The sequence below is a fragment of the Dasypus novemcinctus genome, chromosome 16, assembly GCF_030445035.2.
Source record: "Dasypus novemcinctus isolate mDasNov1 chromosome 16, mDasNov1.1.hap2, whole genome shotgun sequence".
NCBI classification, from domain to species: domain Eukaryota; kingdom Metazoa; phylum Chordata; class Mammalia; order Cingulata; family Dasypodidae; genus Dasypus; species Dasypus novemcinctus.
The window spans coordinates 52,454,153-52,476,219 of NC_080688.1; the positions used below are offsets into that span (position 1 = coordinate 52,454,153).

General features: G+C 41.3%; 1 protein-coding gene across 17 annotated transcripts in view; it reads left to right on the top strand.

Annotated features, from left to right (window-relative positions):
- FHOD3 (formin homology 2 domain containing 3) overlaps positions 1-22,067 on the top strand; it is a 537,731-nt gene that overhangs the window by 349,563 nt on the left and 166,101 nt on the right. For all 17 annotated transcript variants that reach the window (XM_058277150.2, XM_058277152.2, XM_058277160.2 and 14 more), the window contains exon 10: positions 10,263-10,474. In XM_058277150.2, the coding sequence (XP_058133133.1) occupies positions 10,263-10,474 (212 nt within the window). The remainder of the gene's footprint in view (positions 1-10,262; positions 10,475-22,067) is intronic.

A 22,067-nucleotide genomic window follows, 5' to 3' on the forward strand; every position in this document is an offset into this window, starting at 1 on the left:
ATTCCATTGTGTGGATGATGAACCACATTCTGTTTATCTCTTTTCCATTAACAGACATGTGCATGGCTTCTCCCTTTTGGCTATTGTGAATAATGCTGTCATGAACATTTGTGTACAATTCTTTCCATTCTCTTGGGTACATACATAGGAGTAGAATTGCTGGGTCATATGGTAACTCCATTTAAATTTTTGAGGAATTGCCAGATTGTTTTCCAAAGCAATAGTACAATTTTACATTATCATCAGTATTATATGAGGGTTCCAATTTCTCTGTATCCTCACCAACATTTGTTATTGTCCATAATTTTTATTATGGCTATTCTAGTGGGTAATCTCATTGTGGTTTTGATTTGTATTTTTTTGATGACTATTGATGTTGAGTATCTTCATGTGTTTATTGACCATTTATATGTCTTCTTTGGAGAAACGTCTATTTGGATCGTTTGTCCATTTTTTGATTAGGGTATTTGTTTTTTTATTGTTGAGTTGTAAGATTTCTTTATATATTCTAAATACTAGACCCTTACCAGATATGTACTTTGCAAGTGTGTTTTCCCATTCTGTGGGTTTTAATGTTCTTCTTATGACCTAATCAATGAATCTTATTCATAGTGACATATTGTTAAACTCTTTTCTTCTTCTAGGTATAAAAATACCTACTAATAAAAAATTTTTTGAAAAATGCAAAAGAGGTATGTGAAAAAAAAACCACCCATGATTTTGACCATGTTAAATGTTTTCATCAGCTTTTTTCTAGCATTTTCTTTTTTTGTATTTGTGGGTGTCTGTTTTTGAGGTACTGAGGCTAGGGTTTGAACCTGGGACCTCGTATGTGGGAAGCTGGCACTCCACCACTTAGCCACACCCATTCCCCTGTGAGTGAATGTTTTAAACTAGGGAAATAACAGACTATATGCAGTGCTGTATACAGAGTCTTTATTAGTAAGCATAGAACCATTTTTCTCTTATCATTAAATCTTTAAGAACTTAATTTTATTAGACTAATATTCTGCTATATCCATGTACTGTAATTCTATACCAACCCACTATTGTTTCAGATTTAGATTACTTCCAAAGTTTTTGCTGTTATATATGTTACAGCAACATCTTTGTTCATATTTTCTGTGCACATCTCTGGCTATTTCCTTAGGTTAGAGTCCTAGGGGGAGATCCTTCTACCCTGAATGTTTCTGTTGTGATCTTCACTGGTAGAAATGGAAAGACTGACATGCTACTAACTTTTCCTAGTGAGATACAGTCATGTTAAGCTACAAGTTGAGGAACAAAATGGAGTTATCTCTATATGATCTTGGAAGAAATCAGAGGAAACAGAACCAGAGATGTTTGATTTTGTAGCTTAAGGCTTCCGCAAACTGCCCACCTGGCCAGATCTTTGTGCCCCTGCTCTGGGCATCTTCTCCTCCAGCCAAATGTCAGTTACCCAGGTATCTGCCTAGGTGTCTACTTATCTGCTTTTGTGTTTCATTATTGCTGAGCCATGTATATCATTGGGAATCCAGTGGGTAGTTGAGGGATGTGGCTCATAAAAGGTAGGGAATCCTAGAGCAAGAATACTAAATGGACAAGGAAGAGAGCTAAAGAGAGTTGGTGTACATAAAGATAAAAGATGGACCTTTGTCATTACAGATATCTTCACCCTGATCAGAACTTCTGTCCCTGATTAGAACTCCTATTTCTGAAACTCTGCTCACCTAGTGGTTTATATGATCACCGCTTAGGAGTCTGTAGTTTCTGTGTATCTGGAAGATAACATGATGCCACCATAGGGAACAAGTGGGAGATATTTTTGAAGAGTGCCTTGATACCCTACTCCAGGAAACTATTTCTACTCTTCCACTACTTTCTGTTTCAAGACTCACTTTCCCTCTGCCTACCTGCCTCTTAAGCTGCTTTCCTATCTTCATGCTCTCCTTCATAACATACTTTTTCAAAAGTTGTTCTATATTCACCATCCTCTTTTTGTCATATTGCACGTGCTTGATATTTTAACATCAAAGAATATATCATTCACAAACGTAGCATGTGTCATTTAAAGAATGATAATAAAGCATTGCTTTAAGAACTAGAACATTACCAATAAATCCGAAGTGCTCTGAATAGCTCTCTCCAAAGTCATCCACTACCCCACCCTCCGTCATCTCTTACTCTTCTTTATAATTTTACCTGAAAATAGCTTATTCTGTGAGCTAACACCAAGGATCAGATTATCAAATCAGACTCAGCAAATCTAGGTCTTGCCCTGGATGTAGCTGTACTAATAATTTTAAGAACATAGGCAGACCATAAAGAGGCTCAGCAGAAGTGAGGAGACATTTGGAACTTTCTTTGTGACTCCTTAGGTCCCTTCTTCATGCATCAAATATGTGCTCTCTGATCCAGGACAATAAACATAGTCTCTGGGTGAGGTTCATGGGTCACCTTGCTTGGCAAGGGGCATTCAGTTATGAAACATCTCTACTTAATCACCCAGAGAGTCATGGCCTACAAATCCATAAATTCTGGATTTATTTACTGTAAGTAATTCTTAGCCAGGGACATCCTGCTAAGGACATTCAAGAGATAAGAGCTCTCCTCTTAGCAAATATCAGTCTGTTTATTAGTTAGTCTAGTTATTAGTTTAGTTATAGGAGATTAGACTGGTCACCTGCCTTTTTCTTTCTCCAGAAGCATCTCTCCAATAAAAAAAGTAAAAAGATCACAAGCCACAAGTTTAACTCTTTCCCTAGGCTGGACCCCTAAACAACATACTCTTTGTTTAGTCTGTTTTTAGACTTTTTATAAATGGAACCATAGCATTGGTTTTCTTCTTCAGTTTGCTATTCTGCTAACGTATTTCAAGACTTAGCCATCTATGTGCAGATTTAATTTGTTCATTTTCATGACTAATGTGATATATATATCACAACCAGTTTACGTTCTCTTTTCTTAATGGGCATTGGGTGATTTCCAGTTTTGTTGCCATGACAAACAGTGCTACTATGAGTGCTCTTGTATTTTATTTCATGTGTTTGTGTGTATACAATCCTTATTATTTTTAAGTATCAGTTTTATTCTTAATAAAAATATTCCAGAAGTTTTTTTGTTTTTCTTTCTGCTCAGGATCTGTTTTAAGTGACTTTGGATTCCTTGGTCTTTGATGATTTGATACAATTCCCTTGGACAACTGTGTGGATCTGTAGCATTATGTGTATGGTGGTGGGGAGTGGGAAGTATGTGGAGATCCTTATTTCTTCTGTAGAAATTGGTGTGTTTAAATTTCCTATGTTTATAGGGATCATTTTTGCTAAATTAAATTTTCCTAGGAAATTATCTGTTTCATTTGGATTTTTAAAGTTATTGGCAAAGAGTTGTACAAATAGCCTTGTGAATTTAACATTTCCTATGTTTCAGTAGTTATTTTCCCATTGTTTTTTCTTTGTATAGTTGTGATTTCTTCCTTTTCCTCTTCAGATTAACTAGTGGTTTGTTTATTCCGTAGATTTTGTTTGAAGACCAATAATTTTGATTTATGTCTGATTTCCACTCCTTTTCTGTTTTCTAACTCAAGTTTTGCTTTTATTTTTATAATTTCCTCTTTATGTTCAGATTACTTTGTTATTCTGTTTTCTAGATTTTTCAGCTGAATATCTAATTTCATTTCTTTTCATCCTTAACCAACTTTGCATTCCAGGAATATTACCCACTCAGTTATGATGTGGTTTTTTTGTTCATTGTGCTATTGAAATTCTGCTTAATACTACTTTAAGTCTTTTGCACCACTCCTCATATGCAAGCTTGGCCTGTAATAGCGATGGCTGCTCCTGTTGCCCCTGCTGCTGCTTGTAGGCCATCTTTATCAGTTTGGGCATCAGTGTTACACTAATGCCATAAAAGAATCAGACCCCTTCTTTCAGTCTGATTTGCTTGCCCTGTGGTTCATTCCAATGATTTCAGCAACCTTGAAGGCTAATGGCTGATATCTGACCCTGAGCTTCCTTCCAAGATGCATGGTTGCTTGCCTTTCTCTCTTTCTGCTTAGACCTTCATTCAAGGTCCTGAATATGTAACATATTCTGCTGGAGCTGAAAATAAAATAATAAAATAAAAAAGACCTGATTCTTCCCTCAAGGAGCCGCCATACTGTAGTCTATGGGATGCAGGTCACTGATCCCACCTGGGAGCTACATGTGACTGGGCAGAGGGACCCAGCTACCTGTCTGACATGGCCACTTGGAAGCCTGATCTGAAATGCAACCAGCCCTTAAGGAAACCTTTTCTTTTCCCCCATGACCAAAACAAATATTCTGCCCGGTTTCTTCAATTCTCCATCTCTGCAAACTGGAAAGTTCCCACGTTAGAAACTTGAAACTGTCCTGGACTCCTTTCCTTTTCTCACTTCGTGTTCCCATGTTTAGAAGTCTGATTACTAAAAACTGCACTTTCTTCTTCGTTCCCAATGTCATTCTCTTAGCTGGGCTATCATCATTTCTTGCCTGGGCTATCACAATATTTTCTTTTGTATTTATTCATCTATTAATATGTTAATTTGACAAAACCCTATTAAGCACCTACTATGTGCCAGGTACCAACTGTTCTAGGCTCTGGGGACACAGCAGAGAAACCAGTCAGACAGGGCCACTGGCATGAGAGAGCACCCATCTGAATGGGTCTCCAGATAGTGAGGAAGCAGGGAAGCCAAGATTACAATCATGTCTATGAGGAAAAGAGATGGGATGAGGTGGGGGTGAGAAATTGAGGCATGGGGCACAGAAGGCCTCTCTGAGGTGATGCCCTAAAGAAAGAGAATGGAGGATAGAAGAACACTGGAGGAGCTTTGGCTTGGCAGGTGTGAAGGGTAGAAGGAAGGTTGGTGTGACTGAGGTGTGGGACCTGCGAGAACAGCAGGAGCACGGCCAGGGAAGTTGGCATCCTGCTGGGCCTGCAGCCCACGGGGGCTTTCTTCTGGTTTCTCCCTGTTCTTGACCCCCTCCAATTGAAAATAGAGTGATCCTCTGAGAGTCAATTCTGACATGCCATTCTTCTGCTTAAGAAAACAAATAAACAATATTTTTAAAAAACCTTTTCACAGCCAGCAGGATGAAGCCTCAAGTCCTTGACTTGGTACCAGGGCCTTACATACTCTGCGGCCTTGTCTCTGGCCATTCCCTAAGATATCTCTGAATTTCAGCCATACTGAGGTTCTCCTGAACTTAAACATGCAAGGTGGTCCTTTGGGGGAGCTATCCTTTATCCATTCTCTTTTCTTTGTCTGGGTTCTTCTTCCTTCCTGTCCCAAGCTGGCAAACTCCTCTTCCTTCTGGAGTCATCTCTGATGTCACCTCCTCCACGAGGCTTCCTTGGCCAGGTAAAAGGTGCTCCCTGTTGCTGGCCCCACTGTGCTTTCATCATAACCTCTGAAAGAACCCTTTGCCTGTGTCCACATCTTTGACCCATAGTCCTCAGGACACACTTTCCAGTCTTTGAGCCACTCTAATTAATAAGTCTTACTCCTCTTACTAGCCCCAGAGCCCAGCAGCACACCTGCCCAGAGGAGAAGTTCAGTAAGTGCTTGAATGAAAGTCTCTTTCAGCATTCACACATTTTATGATAGCATTTAGAAGATGTTGGGTTGAATGCAGCACATGATTTAATTAGAAAACATCTCCCTTAAAGGGCAGATGCCCTGGGTGATAACAGGGGGTGACAGTGGAATGCTTTAGATAGCAGGCAGAGCCCAGATTTTTATTCCTTTATGAAAGTTAATTCTTTCCAGAAAGTTTGATATTTACTGCAATAGGACAGCCAACTTCAGTATATGCAGAGGCAGCAAGAAGGCCTACAGACAGAGACAGTGTTTTCCTCAGAAGACTTTGAATGTTCTCAAGTGATTGCAGAGAACTTGGCTGGACTTCTAGAATTCTTCCTAATAGTAGAGGATGTCTGGTGACCATATGTCCTGGACTTTCTTTGGACAGACTCAATTTCATGTAATTTAATTCCATTTAAGAAAGGTGATTTAATCCATGTTTAGTAAGATTCATTTGAACTTTTATAGTTTCACATGACTTTTCAAATACATAAATTCACAAATCAAACTAAAAATCTTTTGTCAGATCATGTGTTCAAACTTGTTTCTAAAAATGTGGTCACTGTAATGGGAAAGGCATCTTAACGTGGAAGAGTTTGGGGTGAGGGATAATTTGCTTTTAGGAATGATTAGCTAATAGGGCCAACTTCTTGTGATCTGTCTTTGTCAGAATTGTTAAAAAATGTGTATCAGTTCTATATTGCTGCATAACAAATACTCCAAAAGTTAGTGGTCTGAAATAGCAGTCATTGCTCTTGATTCTGTGGCTCAGCAATTTGACTGGGCTCAGCTGGGAGGTTCTCATGTGGCTGTGGTTATCTAGTTGCTTCTGGAGCTGGATGGTCTAAGAGGACCTCAGTCACCTGGCCTGGCATGTGATGCTGGCTGTTGCCTGAGCCCACATGTCTTCAGCAAGCTATTCTGTGCTTCTCCACATGGTGACAGAATTTTGGAATGCAAGTTCCAACTCACAAGCACTTTTCAAGCCTCTGCTTACATCAAGTTTGCTGATGTCCCATCGGCCAAATCTAGTCACATGGCCAAGCCTAGACTCATGGAGGAAGGGACAACATAAGGGTGAGGAAACAGAGAAGTATGATTCTTTGGGGGCCTAACATTATAGCAGTCTGCCATAGCTTGCCATCAGCATAGTTCCTTGTTGAAATGGCCTTAGCACTGACATCTACTTCACCTAAAAGCTAAATCAAGTTATATAGAAATGAATTGAAAGGACAGTATGTGATAGCAATTTGGAAAAGGATTGTATGTGGCTGCCTGTCATGGATGTTAGCAGCAATGTAGTAATCTCAGAAGAAATGTTAATAGCTTTTGCTCTCCATCAAGAATGTTCAGATCATTGGATATTTGCTGATATTAAGAAATTTTTAAACCAGACAATGATATGATGGCTATGTTTTAGGAATACATGCTGAAATAGTTACAGATGAAATTATATGCTCTGAGATTTAGCTTTAAAAAAAATCTGTCTTGGGGGATCAGAGGCAATAAGTGGATTATAAATGAAACAAGATTGCCCAGGAATTGAAAATTATTGAGCCAGGGTCATGAGCACATCAGAATCTTTGTACTCTTCTCTCTACTTCATATATGTTTGAAAATTTCCACAATGAAGAGTTAAAAAGAAGGTTCTGATCATGTAGTGGCCTCAAAGACTGATGAAAGTTGTCACAGATCCCACTTTCATCTGCCCTTAAGCTTTCTCAGGAAGGCAGGGTAGAGTGTGTGAGCAGTCAGAGTTGGATCCCACAGCCTGCTTGCTCCTCACCTGAGATTGTAGTTTGGCAGTGTTTCACATTTAATTGAAAGAGTTAGAAGGTACCTGATGAGGGGTCTAGAAAATGAATCTTGTTATTTGAGAGAGATTAAAGGTCTTTTAGGACAGTGTTGCTCTCACCACATATTCTAGATAAACCTTGTGTTAAGACCTTCAGGTGTTTTCCAGCTTTTAGCATTTTTGACTCCAAGCTGTGGTACTCCCTGGGAATCTGAAGAGTTTGGAAATGCCATGATAGCCCTGAATGTGTGAGTGAAGTCTTGCTTCCTGTCCCCAGCAGACACTGGTGATTCTAGAATTCTTATTGTACAAGCCAAACCATAAGTGAAAACCATCTCCAAATCTCATGTTACACTGTCCCTGTCTGCCAAGCTCTAGGCTGTCACTGAATCTGCTGGGATTTTGTGCTCCCACTCAGCCCCTCCTTGCACTCCTCTCTGTTTTACAGAAGGTAGATATTTTATAAAGGAGCTAAGCTTTGGAAAAACCTAACTGAATTCTATTTTATGGTGTTGCCTTGATGCAGTTTTCAGACTTTTTTTTTTTTTCATTTAAACTCTGTCTCCATATTCCTCAGCCAGAGGCAGTTGAAGTGTATTTCACTTTGTGCACACTCTGCCTGTCTTTCTGAAAGGAACTGTGAGAAGAATGTTATTTGATCCTTGGATCTCTGAGGTTAGACAAGGAATTAGAAATATCTGAACTCTACTTTAGCCCCTAATCTTATCATTCCAAATGTGTGTTTAATAAGCAGAATCAATGATACTTTGGGTCAGAATAAGTTCAAATGGTCTAGAATTTTTATGTATAAAAATGAAAAAAATAGTCTAGAAATATTAAAAACTGCTATCCTTGGTTGGGTGTGTGATCATTTTTAAACTTGCCCCCAGAGGATGCCGTTTAAACTGTTAAGGTTGAGATGATAAATGTGATTGTCAAAATACATAATTTCTTTTTTAGTTCTTGTAATTATCACTGGAGAGGGGGACCCCTTGGAAATGGTCTTTTGAATGAGATTTTGTAGAAACAGCTTTGGCTGAACTGTTAAAAATTCTTATCTCAAATATCCTCAAATTACGTCTGGTTAGCAAATTCTGGGGGGATAAAATAGTCAAAAGATGATTAATTGCCTTCGTATATGAGAGTGTGTTATATGCGTATAGAAGAGTTCCCTAAATTGATCCTATCTGAAGGCTGGAGGAGGCTGGGGGTGGGGAGAGAAAGGGTGAGTGGGTGACCTCCTATGAGAGAGTCTCAGGAGCTGATATGACCCTGTGAACTGGTTGGTGAGTGGCCAACCTGGCCTGGCCTTGGCCACTCTCACCTTGTTAGGTGACACAGGTGCCGGAACATGGGAGATTGGGGATTGATTTTACAATTGTGACGTCTTCTGTAGGTAAGTGTTAAACCCGTACAGCATGGCTATCCTAGAGAGCTGGGTCTTTTTATTATTTCTCAATTCTGAGTTGTGAAGTGTGACTGAGAACGCCCACAAAGTTAGAGAACTTGCACCTTGGGGGAGCTGGCACTGTATGAGTCCATGGTTGCCAAGACATTGAAACTCCTGGCTCATCTGGGCTGCAGTGCAGCCATCCAGTCATTTCTGTGTGATGGAAGAATTTGTGAGCATTCTGGGCTACTTTATCTGAAGGCATGGGGGGGATAAAGGCAGTCCTGTTTATTACCAGCCACAGGGAAGGCCCTACCCTAGGTGCTTTACACAGGTTACCTTGTGTCATCCTTACCCAGACCTGCAAATGTAGTACCATTATCTCCATCTGGTGGGCTGGAGAAAGGGTATGTGATTTGCTGCAGACCATACCTGGTTTGCTAGTGGCCCAGCCAGCATCTACACAAGGATCTAGCCAATGCCTAAACCTGTGCTCTTTTTACTGTCCAATTATGGAAAAGGAAAGCATAAAAAATGAAAAAAGCCAGGGACACAGATAAGTATAGCCCTTGGCTGAAAAGAGCGGGCTTAGATAAGGAGCAGAGCTGGCTGCCAGATGCGAGCTGGAGGGGAGTTATGCAAAAGGACAGAGAGTCAGCTTTAATGTAGGGTGAGAGAGGCGAGTAGACAGGCCCAGGATGGAGCGAGAGTGAGAGCTGGGTGTGCTGGGCTCCTGGACGGTGGATAAACCATCCCCTGGAAGAAGGCAGGGGCCTGGAACTTTGGTGCTGGTTGGCTCAGGTTACGCATGAAAGCTGAACTGGCGAAATGCAAACCAGTTATTCTTCTGCACAAATAGGCGTCAATTTGGAGAGGGGATTGGAAAAAAAAGAAACCTTTCTTCTCCGGGTCCAGTTTGTATCTGTTGTGTGTGTTTGTGACTCGCGCGGGCAGGCTGGCTGGACCAGGTGCTGCTTGCTGATGACCCTGCTCAGGTGGCACCGCTGTGCCAGGCGGCACAACATGGTTCTGGGCAAGGCCAGGCCCCTCTCTCTGGGCTCTTTGGCACTCGTCTCTGACCAGAATCCTTGCTGTCTTCTTCTGAGCACCCTCTGTGGGAAAGCAAGCTCAGGAACGAGCAGGAACCACTGAGCTTGGGGAGGCGCTTTGCCTCCTGGAGCAGAAACCAGCAAAGGGTGGGCAGGAGAGATGCAAGCGCGGGAAGTGGAGATGTCGGGGTCTGGGGTAAAGATCCCGGCTCATACAAAAGATTTCCCAGTTGTTCACGATATCGGGGGTCCTTTCCGCATCCATTTGCCTGGGAAAATACACAGCGGCGGCCCTTTCAATGGCAGCCGCTCTTCGGGGATCACGTGGCTGCGAAGGCCTCGCGGGAACGCTGTGGCCCAGGGCTGGGAAATGTCCCACCTCGGGTCCGCGGCAGGGCGTCCCGCCTGATCTGGCACTGGACCGTGTCTCTGCTTTTTCAGGTGGCACTCAGGCACGAGGATGGCGATGAGACGGCCTCCCCTCCGCTCAGCGGGCGCCGGGACCGGAGGAGGGCCAGCGTGTGTTCCGGCGGCGGCGAGCGCCGGGGCCTGGACCGCAGGCGGAGTCGCAGGCACTCGGTGCAGAGCGTGAGGAGTGTCCTGTCGGCCCCCAGCAGCCTCACGTCCAGCCCGGTGCAAGACCTCAGTGACAAGTAAGCGTGAACCTGGCAGTGGAGCGGTCCGTAGCGTGCAGCAACGAGGGAGGCAGGCCACAGCCCACGGTTGTCCCCGGTCCCATAGGGCTCCGGCTTGCTGCCTGCCTCTTCTCTACTGGGGTTTGCACTCTATTGCGTGCAGTTTTGTGGTTATGACAGGATATATGATGACCTGTATCTGTTATTGCTATGTGTGTCCTTTTTAAGTCGTAACTTTTTTTATCCTCAATTCTTCTGCTAATGTCTACTTTCATATTTATTTAATTTTGTGTAGTGTACAATGTTGAGTCCCTTCTCATTTCCTTTTGCATGTATTTTTCAGATAATTTCTTTGAGGTTACCATGGGGCTTAAATTTATTATCCCAAATCTGTAACAGTTATATTTGATATTTTCCAATTTAAATTCCATGGCATATACACTATTCCTAAACCCTATGTCACCCACCTTTTGTTGTTCTTGTTACCAATTATATATTTATTGTACGTTCAAAAAAAGTACACCACAGGCTGCAAATCCCACGGAACTTCCCAGGGAAGATAGCCCCATCTGGGTATGTGCAGATTTCATCTCACTAACTCCTTGAACTTTTTTTCAGCCACTTGTGTTTTCATATTATTTAATATCTAATGTATATACATTCAGAAAAGCTGTGCTTTACAAAATGGAAAAGAGTCCAAAATGCAAATCTTTGGCTTAGAAAGAGAGAGTATGTCCCAGTATAAATGCCAGATGGAAGAGTCTAGTGGATAAAACATAGTTGAGGATAGATTTAGTTAAATAAAATAAACGTGTATGAGTATTTTTTAAAAAAATATCTGTCTACTTATGTCTTTATCTGTATTTCAGTAAATACTAATGCCATCATTTATTCAGTCCTCATTCAGCAAACATTTTTATTGAGTGTCTATTATAGGCCAGGACTATCCAAGGCCCTGAAGATAAATAAATAAAAAAGGTATGATCTTGTCCTTATGAACTTCACTTCTGGTGGACTGGGGGAAAGTAAGAATGGGAAAGGTTCTAGATAGGAAGAAATAGAAAAATTGACAATCCTGTAAGAAATTATGTTATGGGAAACTAGAAGTGGTTCCATAAAGCAGATGTAGCTAAAGGATGGCCACATAGCTCTGTGGTCTGGGTCCAGGTTTTATCTTCCCAAATGGACGTTATCAGTTGCCTCGGATGATGGACTTTGTGGACCAGCCCACACCAACCAGGTCCGCAGGGCACTGAACAGTACATCAGAGAGCTGGGGCAGCACTTCCTGCTGCCAGCACAGGGGAAGCAGTGCTCATGTCACTTGGCTGGAACTTTTCCCCCCGAATGCAGATACACCTGAAGCCAAATTTAGGTCAAGAAGCTGGTTGGTGAAGAAGAAAACTCAGAGCCTGAATGACCTAGAGAAAGAGAGCCATCAAGATATGTCCCTTCCTCTGCCTCCGTAGTTAGAACACCCACCAGCGGTGCCATCCAGAGGCGCCCTGAGCAACGGGTGCCCATGGCACCACTTGCGCGTGACCCAGCAGATGCATTTGGGTACCTTCTCTCCTGGAAAGAGAATGAAGGGACTGGTCTGAGAGTGATGTGAATGTTGATACCCCTTTCCTCCTACGGAGCCCTAGGGGCCCTCCATCAACAGGTTTTTCTGTTTCTGAGAGTCTGTTCTATGTACAAGAAGCTCTATTTTATTGAAAAGAAGACTCAAACTTCTAAACAGATTGAAGAATGCAAGCTTTTGCCATGAAAATTGTACGGTGTGATCCAGGATCTTAAAGAAACTCCGGCTGGACTTGAAGGACACTTGAAGCTCTATCCTAGTATTATTCCTCACTAATGGCATGAGAAATTAACATGACAATGTTAGCCTGTGCAAATCTTCAAGAAAATGTACACAGTGGGATGGAAAACATCTGTATTTTAACCCACCGTAGATCCTGAAGGGTAGGAGTTAGTAGCACTGTCAGCTGTACTGGTGCTCTCCTGCTCTGTCCACCCAGGCTGGTCCTTGTTAATTTCTTGCTGATATACTTTTCAGGTCACTCTGTTGTGAGTTCAGGTGCGATGCCTTGTGACCTTCCAGGTTGACGAGTTAGTAGCACTGTCAGCTGTACTGGTGCTCTCCTGCTCTGTCCACCCAGGCTGGTCCTTGTTAATTTCTTGCTGATATACTTTTCAGGTCACTCTGTTGTGAGTTCAGGTGCGATGCCTTGTGACCTTCCAGGTTGACGAGGATGACAACAGTGGAGGGAGCCTTTCTCGGCACAGTCGATGGTTCTCAGGTGGTGGGCTCAGGGGAATCTGCATCAGGAGGCCACAAGTGTGGCCCTGAGTGCTATCTTGCATTCAGATGATTTTTTCATTTTACTTAAATTTTTGCTTTAACATAAATTTAGTGGCATTTATATGAGAAAAATACACTTTCCTGCTTGTAAAGATATATCGCCTTTCATAGATTGATGATTGTGAAATCGCTTCATCTATGAAGCCCACTGGAGGGATTTTGCCCTGTGGCCTCAAAGCGATAATACAATTTTGGCAGAGGTGGGAGTGAGATATGGAAGGAAAAGGTGACGAGATGCAAAATGGGAAATGATCCCTGCATGCATAGCTTAGTCACCTGCTCAACATCTGTGACTCAAAACAGTACCTTAGAATCAAGTAGCTCATTGTTACTTTCCCTGTAGACCTTAAACACACAGAAACGTGTCTGACCTAGATTTCACATAATCTGTATGAATGTTCTGGCCATACTTACTTGCAGCAAGATGCCTGCATATGCTACATATGAGGGTTTTTTTTTTTCTGATAGAGTATTTTAAAAATAAATACCTACAAGAACATCATCCCAAAACATTAAACATACTCTCTTTAAAACCAGTGAAAAATAAGAATAGGATGCTCACTAACACTTCTAAGCAACATATTGGCAGTGGTTAGGCAGACCAAAAAAGATGAGAAAAATAAATTATAGGCTAAGATTTGGGAAGGAAGAAATAAAATTGCTTGTATATTATATGTTAGTTTTTATAGAAAACATAAATGAATCTACAGTAAAAATATTAGAGTACCAAGTATGTGAATATAAGAATAACGTAGAAAATCACGTGTCTTTCTGTATCTTAATGGGACAAACTGGAAAATACAAATGCTGTCAGAATATAGCAAGTATTTCTACAGCTCAATCTAACAAAAGGCATGCAAGACCTAAGGAAAAAAAAATTGTAAAACTTCATTCAGGGAAATTAAAGAGTTCCACAATAAATATATATGGCTTTTTAAAAATAAGGCTCTAAAAAAATCTTTGTTTTTATTATGAAAATTTTCAATATATGCAACAGTACAGAGAAGAGTTTAATGAACACCCATCACCCAGCTTCAACAATGATCATTTTGTCAATTTTTTTCCTTCCATAGGAAATCTATTTTTTAAAATTTTATTTTTTAAAGAAGCTTTAGATTACATAAATGTTACGTAAAAATTATAGGAGATTCCCATATACCCCACCCTCTCATTCCTCCCCCATTTTCTCCCATTAACAACTTCTTTCATTAGTGTGGTACATTTGTTACAATTGATGAACACATATTGAAGCATAGCTGCTAAACATGGTCTAGAGTTTACATTATAGTTTATACTTTGCACTGCACAATTTTATAGCTTTTGACAAAATGTATAATGGTCTGTATCCATCATTGCAATGTCATGCAGGGCAATATCAGTGTCCCCAAAATGCCCCATGTTATACCTATTCTTCCCTCTCCCTCCCCTCAGAACCCTTGGTAACCACTGCCTTTATATCAGTGATACAAGTTCTTCCACTGCTAGAGTAATAAATTTACTTTAGTCCATAGTTCCCCCTTATATTTGTTCATTCCTCGATCTTGAGGGTTTGGGGTAGTGATGCCTGTTCTGTTTCTGACTGAGTGGGGCCTTAGATCCCGTGGGGCAGCTGCCTGGAACTGTCTAGCTGCAGTTGTGGATATGAGGAATTTTTAGGCTGGATTTTCTAACTCTATGACCCAGCTAATGCCAACCCTTTTGAACAGAGGACAGAAATACATTAAAGTCTAGAAAAAGAATATTGTTTTAAACTGTACACAGCACTTTCCTCGGGTAGTTTTTTACGTTGTTTGAATTTAATTCTCACAATAATCCTCTGTAGCATCCATGCAGGGCAAGTGTCATTAATCTTATGTGACAAGTGAGAAAACAGCCTGGTGGGTGCCTATGCCAGATTGCAGGACTTTGGGCCTAGGGTGGTGAGACATGGTGGGTTCAACCCAGGTCTTAGGGCCTTGCCTCCCATATCTAAAGCGTGCAAACCATATCCCAAACAAGTGCTTCTGAACATATTCATTGAGCAAGATTCTTACTTTAGAGGGATTTGATTTACATGTCATGCATGTAAATGTATTTTTATTGAGATAAGTATAAAACTTCAAAGAGAAGTTGAAATGGAGAAAACCTCAGCATCTCCCTATAGACATATGCCTGCTGGGCTACGTGCTCTAATGCTAAGGAGAGCTAACCCATCTCAGATTGGTTTGCTTTGGTTCCTTTAAGAAACAGAACTTCACACTGAAGCATTTGCCAAATATTGTACAAATTTGCTGAGCAACTATCCCTAAAGCATCTCTTTGTGACCCTATGTATACTGAATGAGCTTCATCTCAGCACTTCAAATGAACAGATTTGATTAGAGGCAAGAAAGCTTTTGGCGCTGTCATTTATTATCAAGAAAATTATTTTTGGCATCTAATTAGCAAAATAATCACAACTCTGGTTTAAATTGTAAAAGTATATCATCTTAGGACTGAGATGTTCTTAAAGGTTGCCTAGCACAAAGCTGAAGTCCTTTCTGTAACATTTCTGAAGGATGGGGTATACTCCAATCTCCTCTCTGAGCTGCCCCATTCCAACTTTGGACTATGCTGCTTGTTAGGAAGTCTTAAGGCTTAAATTTGCCTTCTCAAATGGTTTCCCTGTTCATCTTGGTTTTTACCTCTGCCAACATGCAACAGGTCTCCTTCTTGCACTGTATGTTGGTCTTTCTGATATTTGAACACTGCATAGGACTTGACATGTGAAATTTGAATTTCAGCCTGTTGGTTTCCACACAACATTCCAACTAGTAGAGTTCATTTGGAACTTGACTGAGTCATTAAATGTTAGCATTCGTGCCTTCCAGCTTTCAGTCATGTGTATATTTTAGTATTCATGGAAGAACAACCTGGAAGGTAGTGGATGATGACAACTGGTTGGGAGTGGTTGGTACAGACAACTGCCACGTGCCTCTAAATCAGGGTTCAGCAAGCTTTTTCTCTAAAAGGCCAGAGAGAAAATATTTTAGGCTTTGTTGTCCATATGGTCTCTGTTTCAACTGCTCAGTTGAACGCTGCCATTGTAGCACAAAAGCAGCCATCCAACACCACAGAAGAGAATGAGTATGGATGAATTCCAAGAAAACTTTATTCATGGATGCTGAAATTTGAAATTCATATAATTTTCATATGTCATGAAATCTTCTTTTTGTTTTTAATCACTGCATAAAAATGTAAAAATCATTTTTAGCTCACTGGCTGTACAAAAACAGTAGATGGGCCAAATTTGGCCCACTGGCTATAGGTTTCCAACCACTGTTCTAAAGGACTGGGATTCTTAAGGAAGATGGGGGTGGGTTGGGAAGGAATGGTTTGGAAATAAAAAGAGAAATAGATATTGAGGTGTGAGACTCTACTCTCATGCCCTGTGAGAGGGTTGCAGGGAACAGTATCCTCAGATTTTGGAGTTAGAGCAAAAAAATAATGGAAATATTGTGCCAAGAGGTTGAGAAGCTAGGGGATTATGATATTGGTTGATCATGAGTTTCCAGAGCGCAGTGGAAGATTTAGGGGGTTGAGGAAGTACATCAGGTAACTCAGATTAAGGGATATACATGGGGTTGCTTTTGGCATCTAGTTGGTAGAGCCCAGGGGTGCTACTGAACATCCAATATTGCACAGATTAACCCTCATAAAAAGTTATCAGGTACAAAATGTCAATAGAACTGAAATTGAGAAACCCTGCCTTAGGGGAAAGCAAGTAATTGTTTCTAATTTTCACCTTTCTTAGAGTTTTGTAGGGAGAGTGGCTTTCTTAGAAACACATAGAACTCTGTGGACCTACCCTAAATTTTCATGTGCATTGTAGAAAGAAATGAAAAATAGCCAAATGTGAACAAACAAAGGCTATATACTCAGCTTGCTATAGCAAGTGAGTCAGTAACCATCACTTACATCTGGCAGAGACTGAAAGGCAGGCAGAGATGTGGGAAAGCACTAGAGTAGATGTATTAGTCAGCCAAAGGATGCTGATGCAAAATTCCAGAAATGAGTTGGTTTTTATAAAGGATATTTATTTGGGGTAGGAGCTTACCGATACCAGGCCATAAACCATATGTTACTTCCCTTACCAAAGTCTATTTCCATGTGTTGGAGCAAGATGGCTGCCAACATCTTTGAGGGTTCAGGCTTCCTGGGTTCCTCTGGGCTCAGCTCCTCTGTTTCCTCTACAAGGTCAGCTGTGGACTATGAAGCCCTCTAGGCTTTGCCTCTCTCCACAAGGTTAGCTGTAGACTATCAGGCAAATGGCCCTGTCTCTCTCCCTAGAGCTCCAGCTCAACATCAAACTCCAACATCAGAAGTCCAACATTAAAGCCCTCAACTCTGTCCTTCACCATGCCTTTTATCTGTGCCCTAATGACATGCCCTAATGACATGGCCCAATTAAAGCTCCAATTATAACAATCACGGCCAGGTACAGATCAGATTACAAACATAATCCAATATCTATTTTTGGAATTCATAACTATGTCAAACTGCTACAGTAGGAAAAAGGGAAGATTTCAGGTATGCCGTGATTGGAGGCCTTTGCCATGGGGAAGCTGGAGGTGGACTACCTAGACGCCAGGCATCCTATGTGACTGGTTATGGGAGCACATTTGGCTTTCTGTGCTTGGTCCTAAGTTGGAAGTAGGGGCAAAAATTAGGGACGCTGTCAGCTTTTGGATCAAGTCCTGGCTATTTTGGGTAGATTGTTACAGGGATTGTGGTTTGACTTCCGGGCTCTTTGCTGTAGTTAGTGCCAGTCTCCTAGACTGGCTGCTGCAGGTCGATGTTTCCGGCTCATTGTCCTTCTCTATTTTCAGTCTTTCAGCATGGATTAAAATGGAATGTTTTCAGAGGATATAATAAATCAGCTAAATGCAGACCTATAGAAGATATTTTTAGCTAAAAAGATTCTGTTGTTACTTTACAAACAAATGTCATGGAGACAGTATTTCTTAGAAAGAAAGAAGACTTGGAATGTCTTTAACAACTGATGGGTTACTCTCGCCTAGGACACAGGTAGTCTACAGTCGAGTCTTTTTGTTTTAAACTCTGTTTAGCAAAGTCCTACATTTCAAATTCTCAGGGAATATGCTGACCTCTCTTAGGAAACCAAAGGCTCAATTAGGTCTTGTGCTTTACTCAGAAACCAAAATATCTAGCATATCCAATTCTAATCAGCTTCACATCTACCACATTCCAAATAATTGACATAACAAAATGTGGCACCAGTATTTTAAAAATTGGCAAGGCTGAACAATGATTATTTAACAGAAGGTATGATACTCTACAGCAGGCTTTGTGAATCTGTTTAAGGGATAGAAACAGAGGACCATCTCACCAGAGCTACCTCTGTCCTCCTTGGAACCAGAGTTCACAATATTCAAGTGGAAGGGAGGATCAGTATTGAGAGGGGACAACAGACACTTTCTTCTTGGCCAACAATATTGACAACTGGTGATCAAGGAGTAAAAAAAGCAAAATACAAGAATTGCTCTTCTCTCCATACAAGTTAGACTAGAATTAAAATAAGAAATGCCTAATATATATTTTCCAGAAGTATTCATTCTAGTACTTTGCAAAGTCATGAGGATGTAAACAAGCTGTCATGGCAACCAAAGGTTGTGGCTAGATGTTGAGTCAGTTGGGGAATGACTGGACACAGCAATTTCTCCTTCAGACATATTACCTCTCAAGCAGCAGAGAAAAGATGTGCCCTCCCACCCACCCCAGGTTAGAGAAAGGGGAAACCAGCAGGGACTTTCTGTGACTAAGCCCAAGTGGGCTATAGCCACAAGTACAGCAGGGTATAGCTAGTCCAGCTGTGCAGCAGGGACCTGGTGTGGGGGCAGAGACCAGTTGTCTTGGTGGCCTTGGCATCAGCTCAGTCTGCCCCTGGTAGTCAAGAATAGGTCAGAGCACTCAAGACGCAGGGAAGCACTCCATCTTTGCAGCTTCATCAAGGTGGCATTTGGAATCAGTTTGGTATATGACACAGATTGGAGGTGGTGGGAGCATGGGGCAGGAGTTCAGCCTGGCTCCCCCACTGCTAGCTGTGTGTCAGTTTATATTTGCCCCTGCCATGTAGTAAGCACTGAATAAATGACAACTCTTTACTTTCATTTAAGTACATCCAGAAGGACAGTATCGGATTTAAAGATGTGGCACTAACTATGCAAATGTAAAACGAAAATAGTTGGACAATATAGTTCAAAGATGATAAAAATCATACTAACAACAGCAGTAGACCTTTACTGAGCACTTACTTATCTGCCAGGCATTATGCTTAGTATTTAAGTCTATCAACTCACTCTATCTTCACCAGAACCCAATGAGATGGGAACTGCTATCCCCATTTGACTGGAGGGAAACTTGAGACACAGGGAGTAAGGTTAACTTGTCCAGAGTCCCACAGCTAATATTTGGTAAAATAGGTATTATAATCTTAAGTGTTATGGCTTCAGAGTTCATGCCTTTTACTATTTTTAAAAAACTGTCCTTGTAGAATTAAAACAAATATACACGGTATTTGACAATTAAGAAATTAGTAAAAGCACATTGCCATTCTTTATATATTATTGTCCCTAGATTTTCCATATTAATACATTTTTAAAAAATTATGGCTTATTGCTCCATTATATGGATATGCCATAATCCCATAATGCATTCAATCATTTTGTTGCATCTTGTTTTCAGTTTTTTCCTAGTACCAAACTTGCTGTAATGAACATGAACACACAAATATTTTTACACAAATGTTAGTCTCTTTTTAGAATACTCTTTTATAGTGGAATTCTAGATAAAGGGACATAAACATTTTAAATTTTGATATTTGTCAAATTGCTCTTTAAAAGGCTATAGCAATTTGTTATCTCATCGTCAGTATATGTTTCACCATTTACCCACACCATCACCAGATTTTTGGTTTTTGTTTTTGTTTTTTATTCTAAAGAGTGTTGCCTCAGCATTTAATTTACATCTTCTGATTATTGCTGAGTTTACGTATTTTTTTTTTTATTTCTCCCCCCCCCCCAGTTGTCTGCTCTCTGTGTTCACTTGCTGTGTGTTCTTCTGTGACCGCTTCTATCCTTATCAGTGGCACCAGGAATCTGTGTTTCTTTTTGTTGCATCATCTTGTTGTGTCAGCTCTCTGTGTATGTGGTGCCATTCTTGGGCAGGCTGCACTGTCTTTCGTGCTGGGCAGCTCTCCTTACCGGGCTCACTCCTTGCATGTGGGGCTCCCCTACGTGGGGACACCCCTGTGTGGCAGGGCACTCCTTGCGTGCATCAGCACTGTGCATGGGCCAGCTCCACATGGGTCAAGGAGGCCCGGGGTTTGAACCACGGACCTCCCATGTGGTAGGCGGACACCCTATCCATTGGGCTAAGTCTGCTTCCCAAGTTTACGCATCTTTACATACTTTATTGGCTATTGACATTTCCTTCTCTGGGTATCACCTGTTTTATCCTTTGCTGATTTGTCTCCTTGATGGTTTTTGGTTTCAATTGAATAACAGCTGCTCTTTTTTTTAATTTGGAAATTTTCAGATATAAAAGTAGAGAGAATATAGGCACTGTTTATATATTATAGATACTGACTTTTTGAAAAATATGTCACAAGTATTTTCTCCCTGTCTCTCAAATATCTTTTAACTTAATTTATGGCATCTCCTGCTTCATACATCAAATATATTGTTATAGTGCCAATTTGTAGGTCTTTTCCTGCGTGACTTTTTGGTGTTCTGCTTGCTCAGTTCTACCTGTAGCCTCTTTATATCATCCTGGGAAGATATTTCCCTGTTCTTCCTTCACTGTCTAGGACATAAGTAGTGGTAGCAGTAGTGATAACAGAAGTCAGCATTTACGGAGCATTTGCTTTGTGCCAGCTACTGTGCTAAGCAATTTGACATGTATTATAAACTCCGTGAAGAAGGCAGTAGTGGTCTTCCCATTTTACAGGTTAGAAAACTGAAGTACTGAGAGATTAAGGTACCTGCTTTGCTTCCTCACAGCTGGGTTGGAACTTAGGCAGTCCCAGTCTAGAGCCTGCACTCAGAACCAACATTCCCAGAGCTGTTCTCTGACTCTTTAGAATGTGGTTGGTAGTGACAACACTTTATATTATGAGGATGAATGATATTTTGAGAAAGCAAAATATCATTCAGAGCCAGACAGTTATTGGAGCTTGGTAATCCTAATGAACTTGTTTATAGGCAGAATTTGATTTTGATCCCAGAATATTTGTGCTGATTTGGTTGTTGTTGTTGTTCTTTTTCATAAATTGTCACTAAAGACATTTCCTAAAGAAGAATTCTGAAAATATTAGGAGCAATAACTGCAACATTAGAAGAAGCCTTCCTAGATAACAACTAACCAACCATCAACTTGGTGATGGAAGAAGGAGGGAGGGTAGAGAGAACAGGCCTGCTGGTTAAAAGGAAGCCACAGTTAACTGTCAATTCTCAAAGAATAAGCTGTCTTCACCTTTTGAGGGCTCATAAGTGTGTGCTAATTGGTGACCCAGTGGGTTGTGGGAAGAGGGAGGCTTAGCTTGAAGGGGTGGGGCTGGAAGAAAGATACAGGGGAGGGTGGTGGTTTCAGTTTTCCTGCAGGAGTGAGAAAGTGTATTGGCACCTCTCCACCAGCCACCGCAACTCATGTACAAGTGGGGGAGCCTAATTATGGAGCCCTGCTGGGTGGGTGAGCTCACCTTTCCACCTTTTGGCCAGAGCTAGGTGAGATTGGATGTCTGAATTCTAGGGAGGTACATTATCCACGAGTCCCTCAGTCCTTGGCCACAGGACATCATTGCCAGGGGTTAATTATGGAACTCATTCACTGCAGAGTTAGCTAGCTGCAAGAGCTGAAAGAGCAGAGCAGGCTGGCCTCTGTCTTCCTTAGAAGCATCTGGCAATGGACAATGGATTTGCAAGCATACCACTGGGTGCTGCATAGTCAGTTTTACCCTGCAAAATCTGTGACTCAGGTGACCTGCTCAGCACTAGCTCCTAGAGGAGGGTTTGGCTGCGTGGAAGAGGAGTCCTACAGAGAGCATAGGTGGTCTTCAGAGACACAGACCAGGCTACCTCCCAGGCTTGACCTTGGTCTCATTATCTGTAAACTTGGATGATGATGCCTCTTTCGCTGGGAGGTGGGAGGGTTAAAGGAGACTACACAAATACACTTAGCCCAATGCTATTATTATCATTATCCCATGCCCT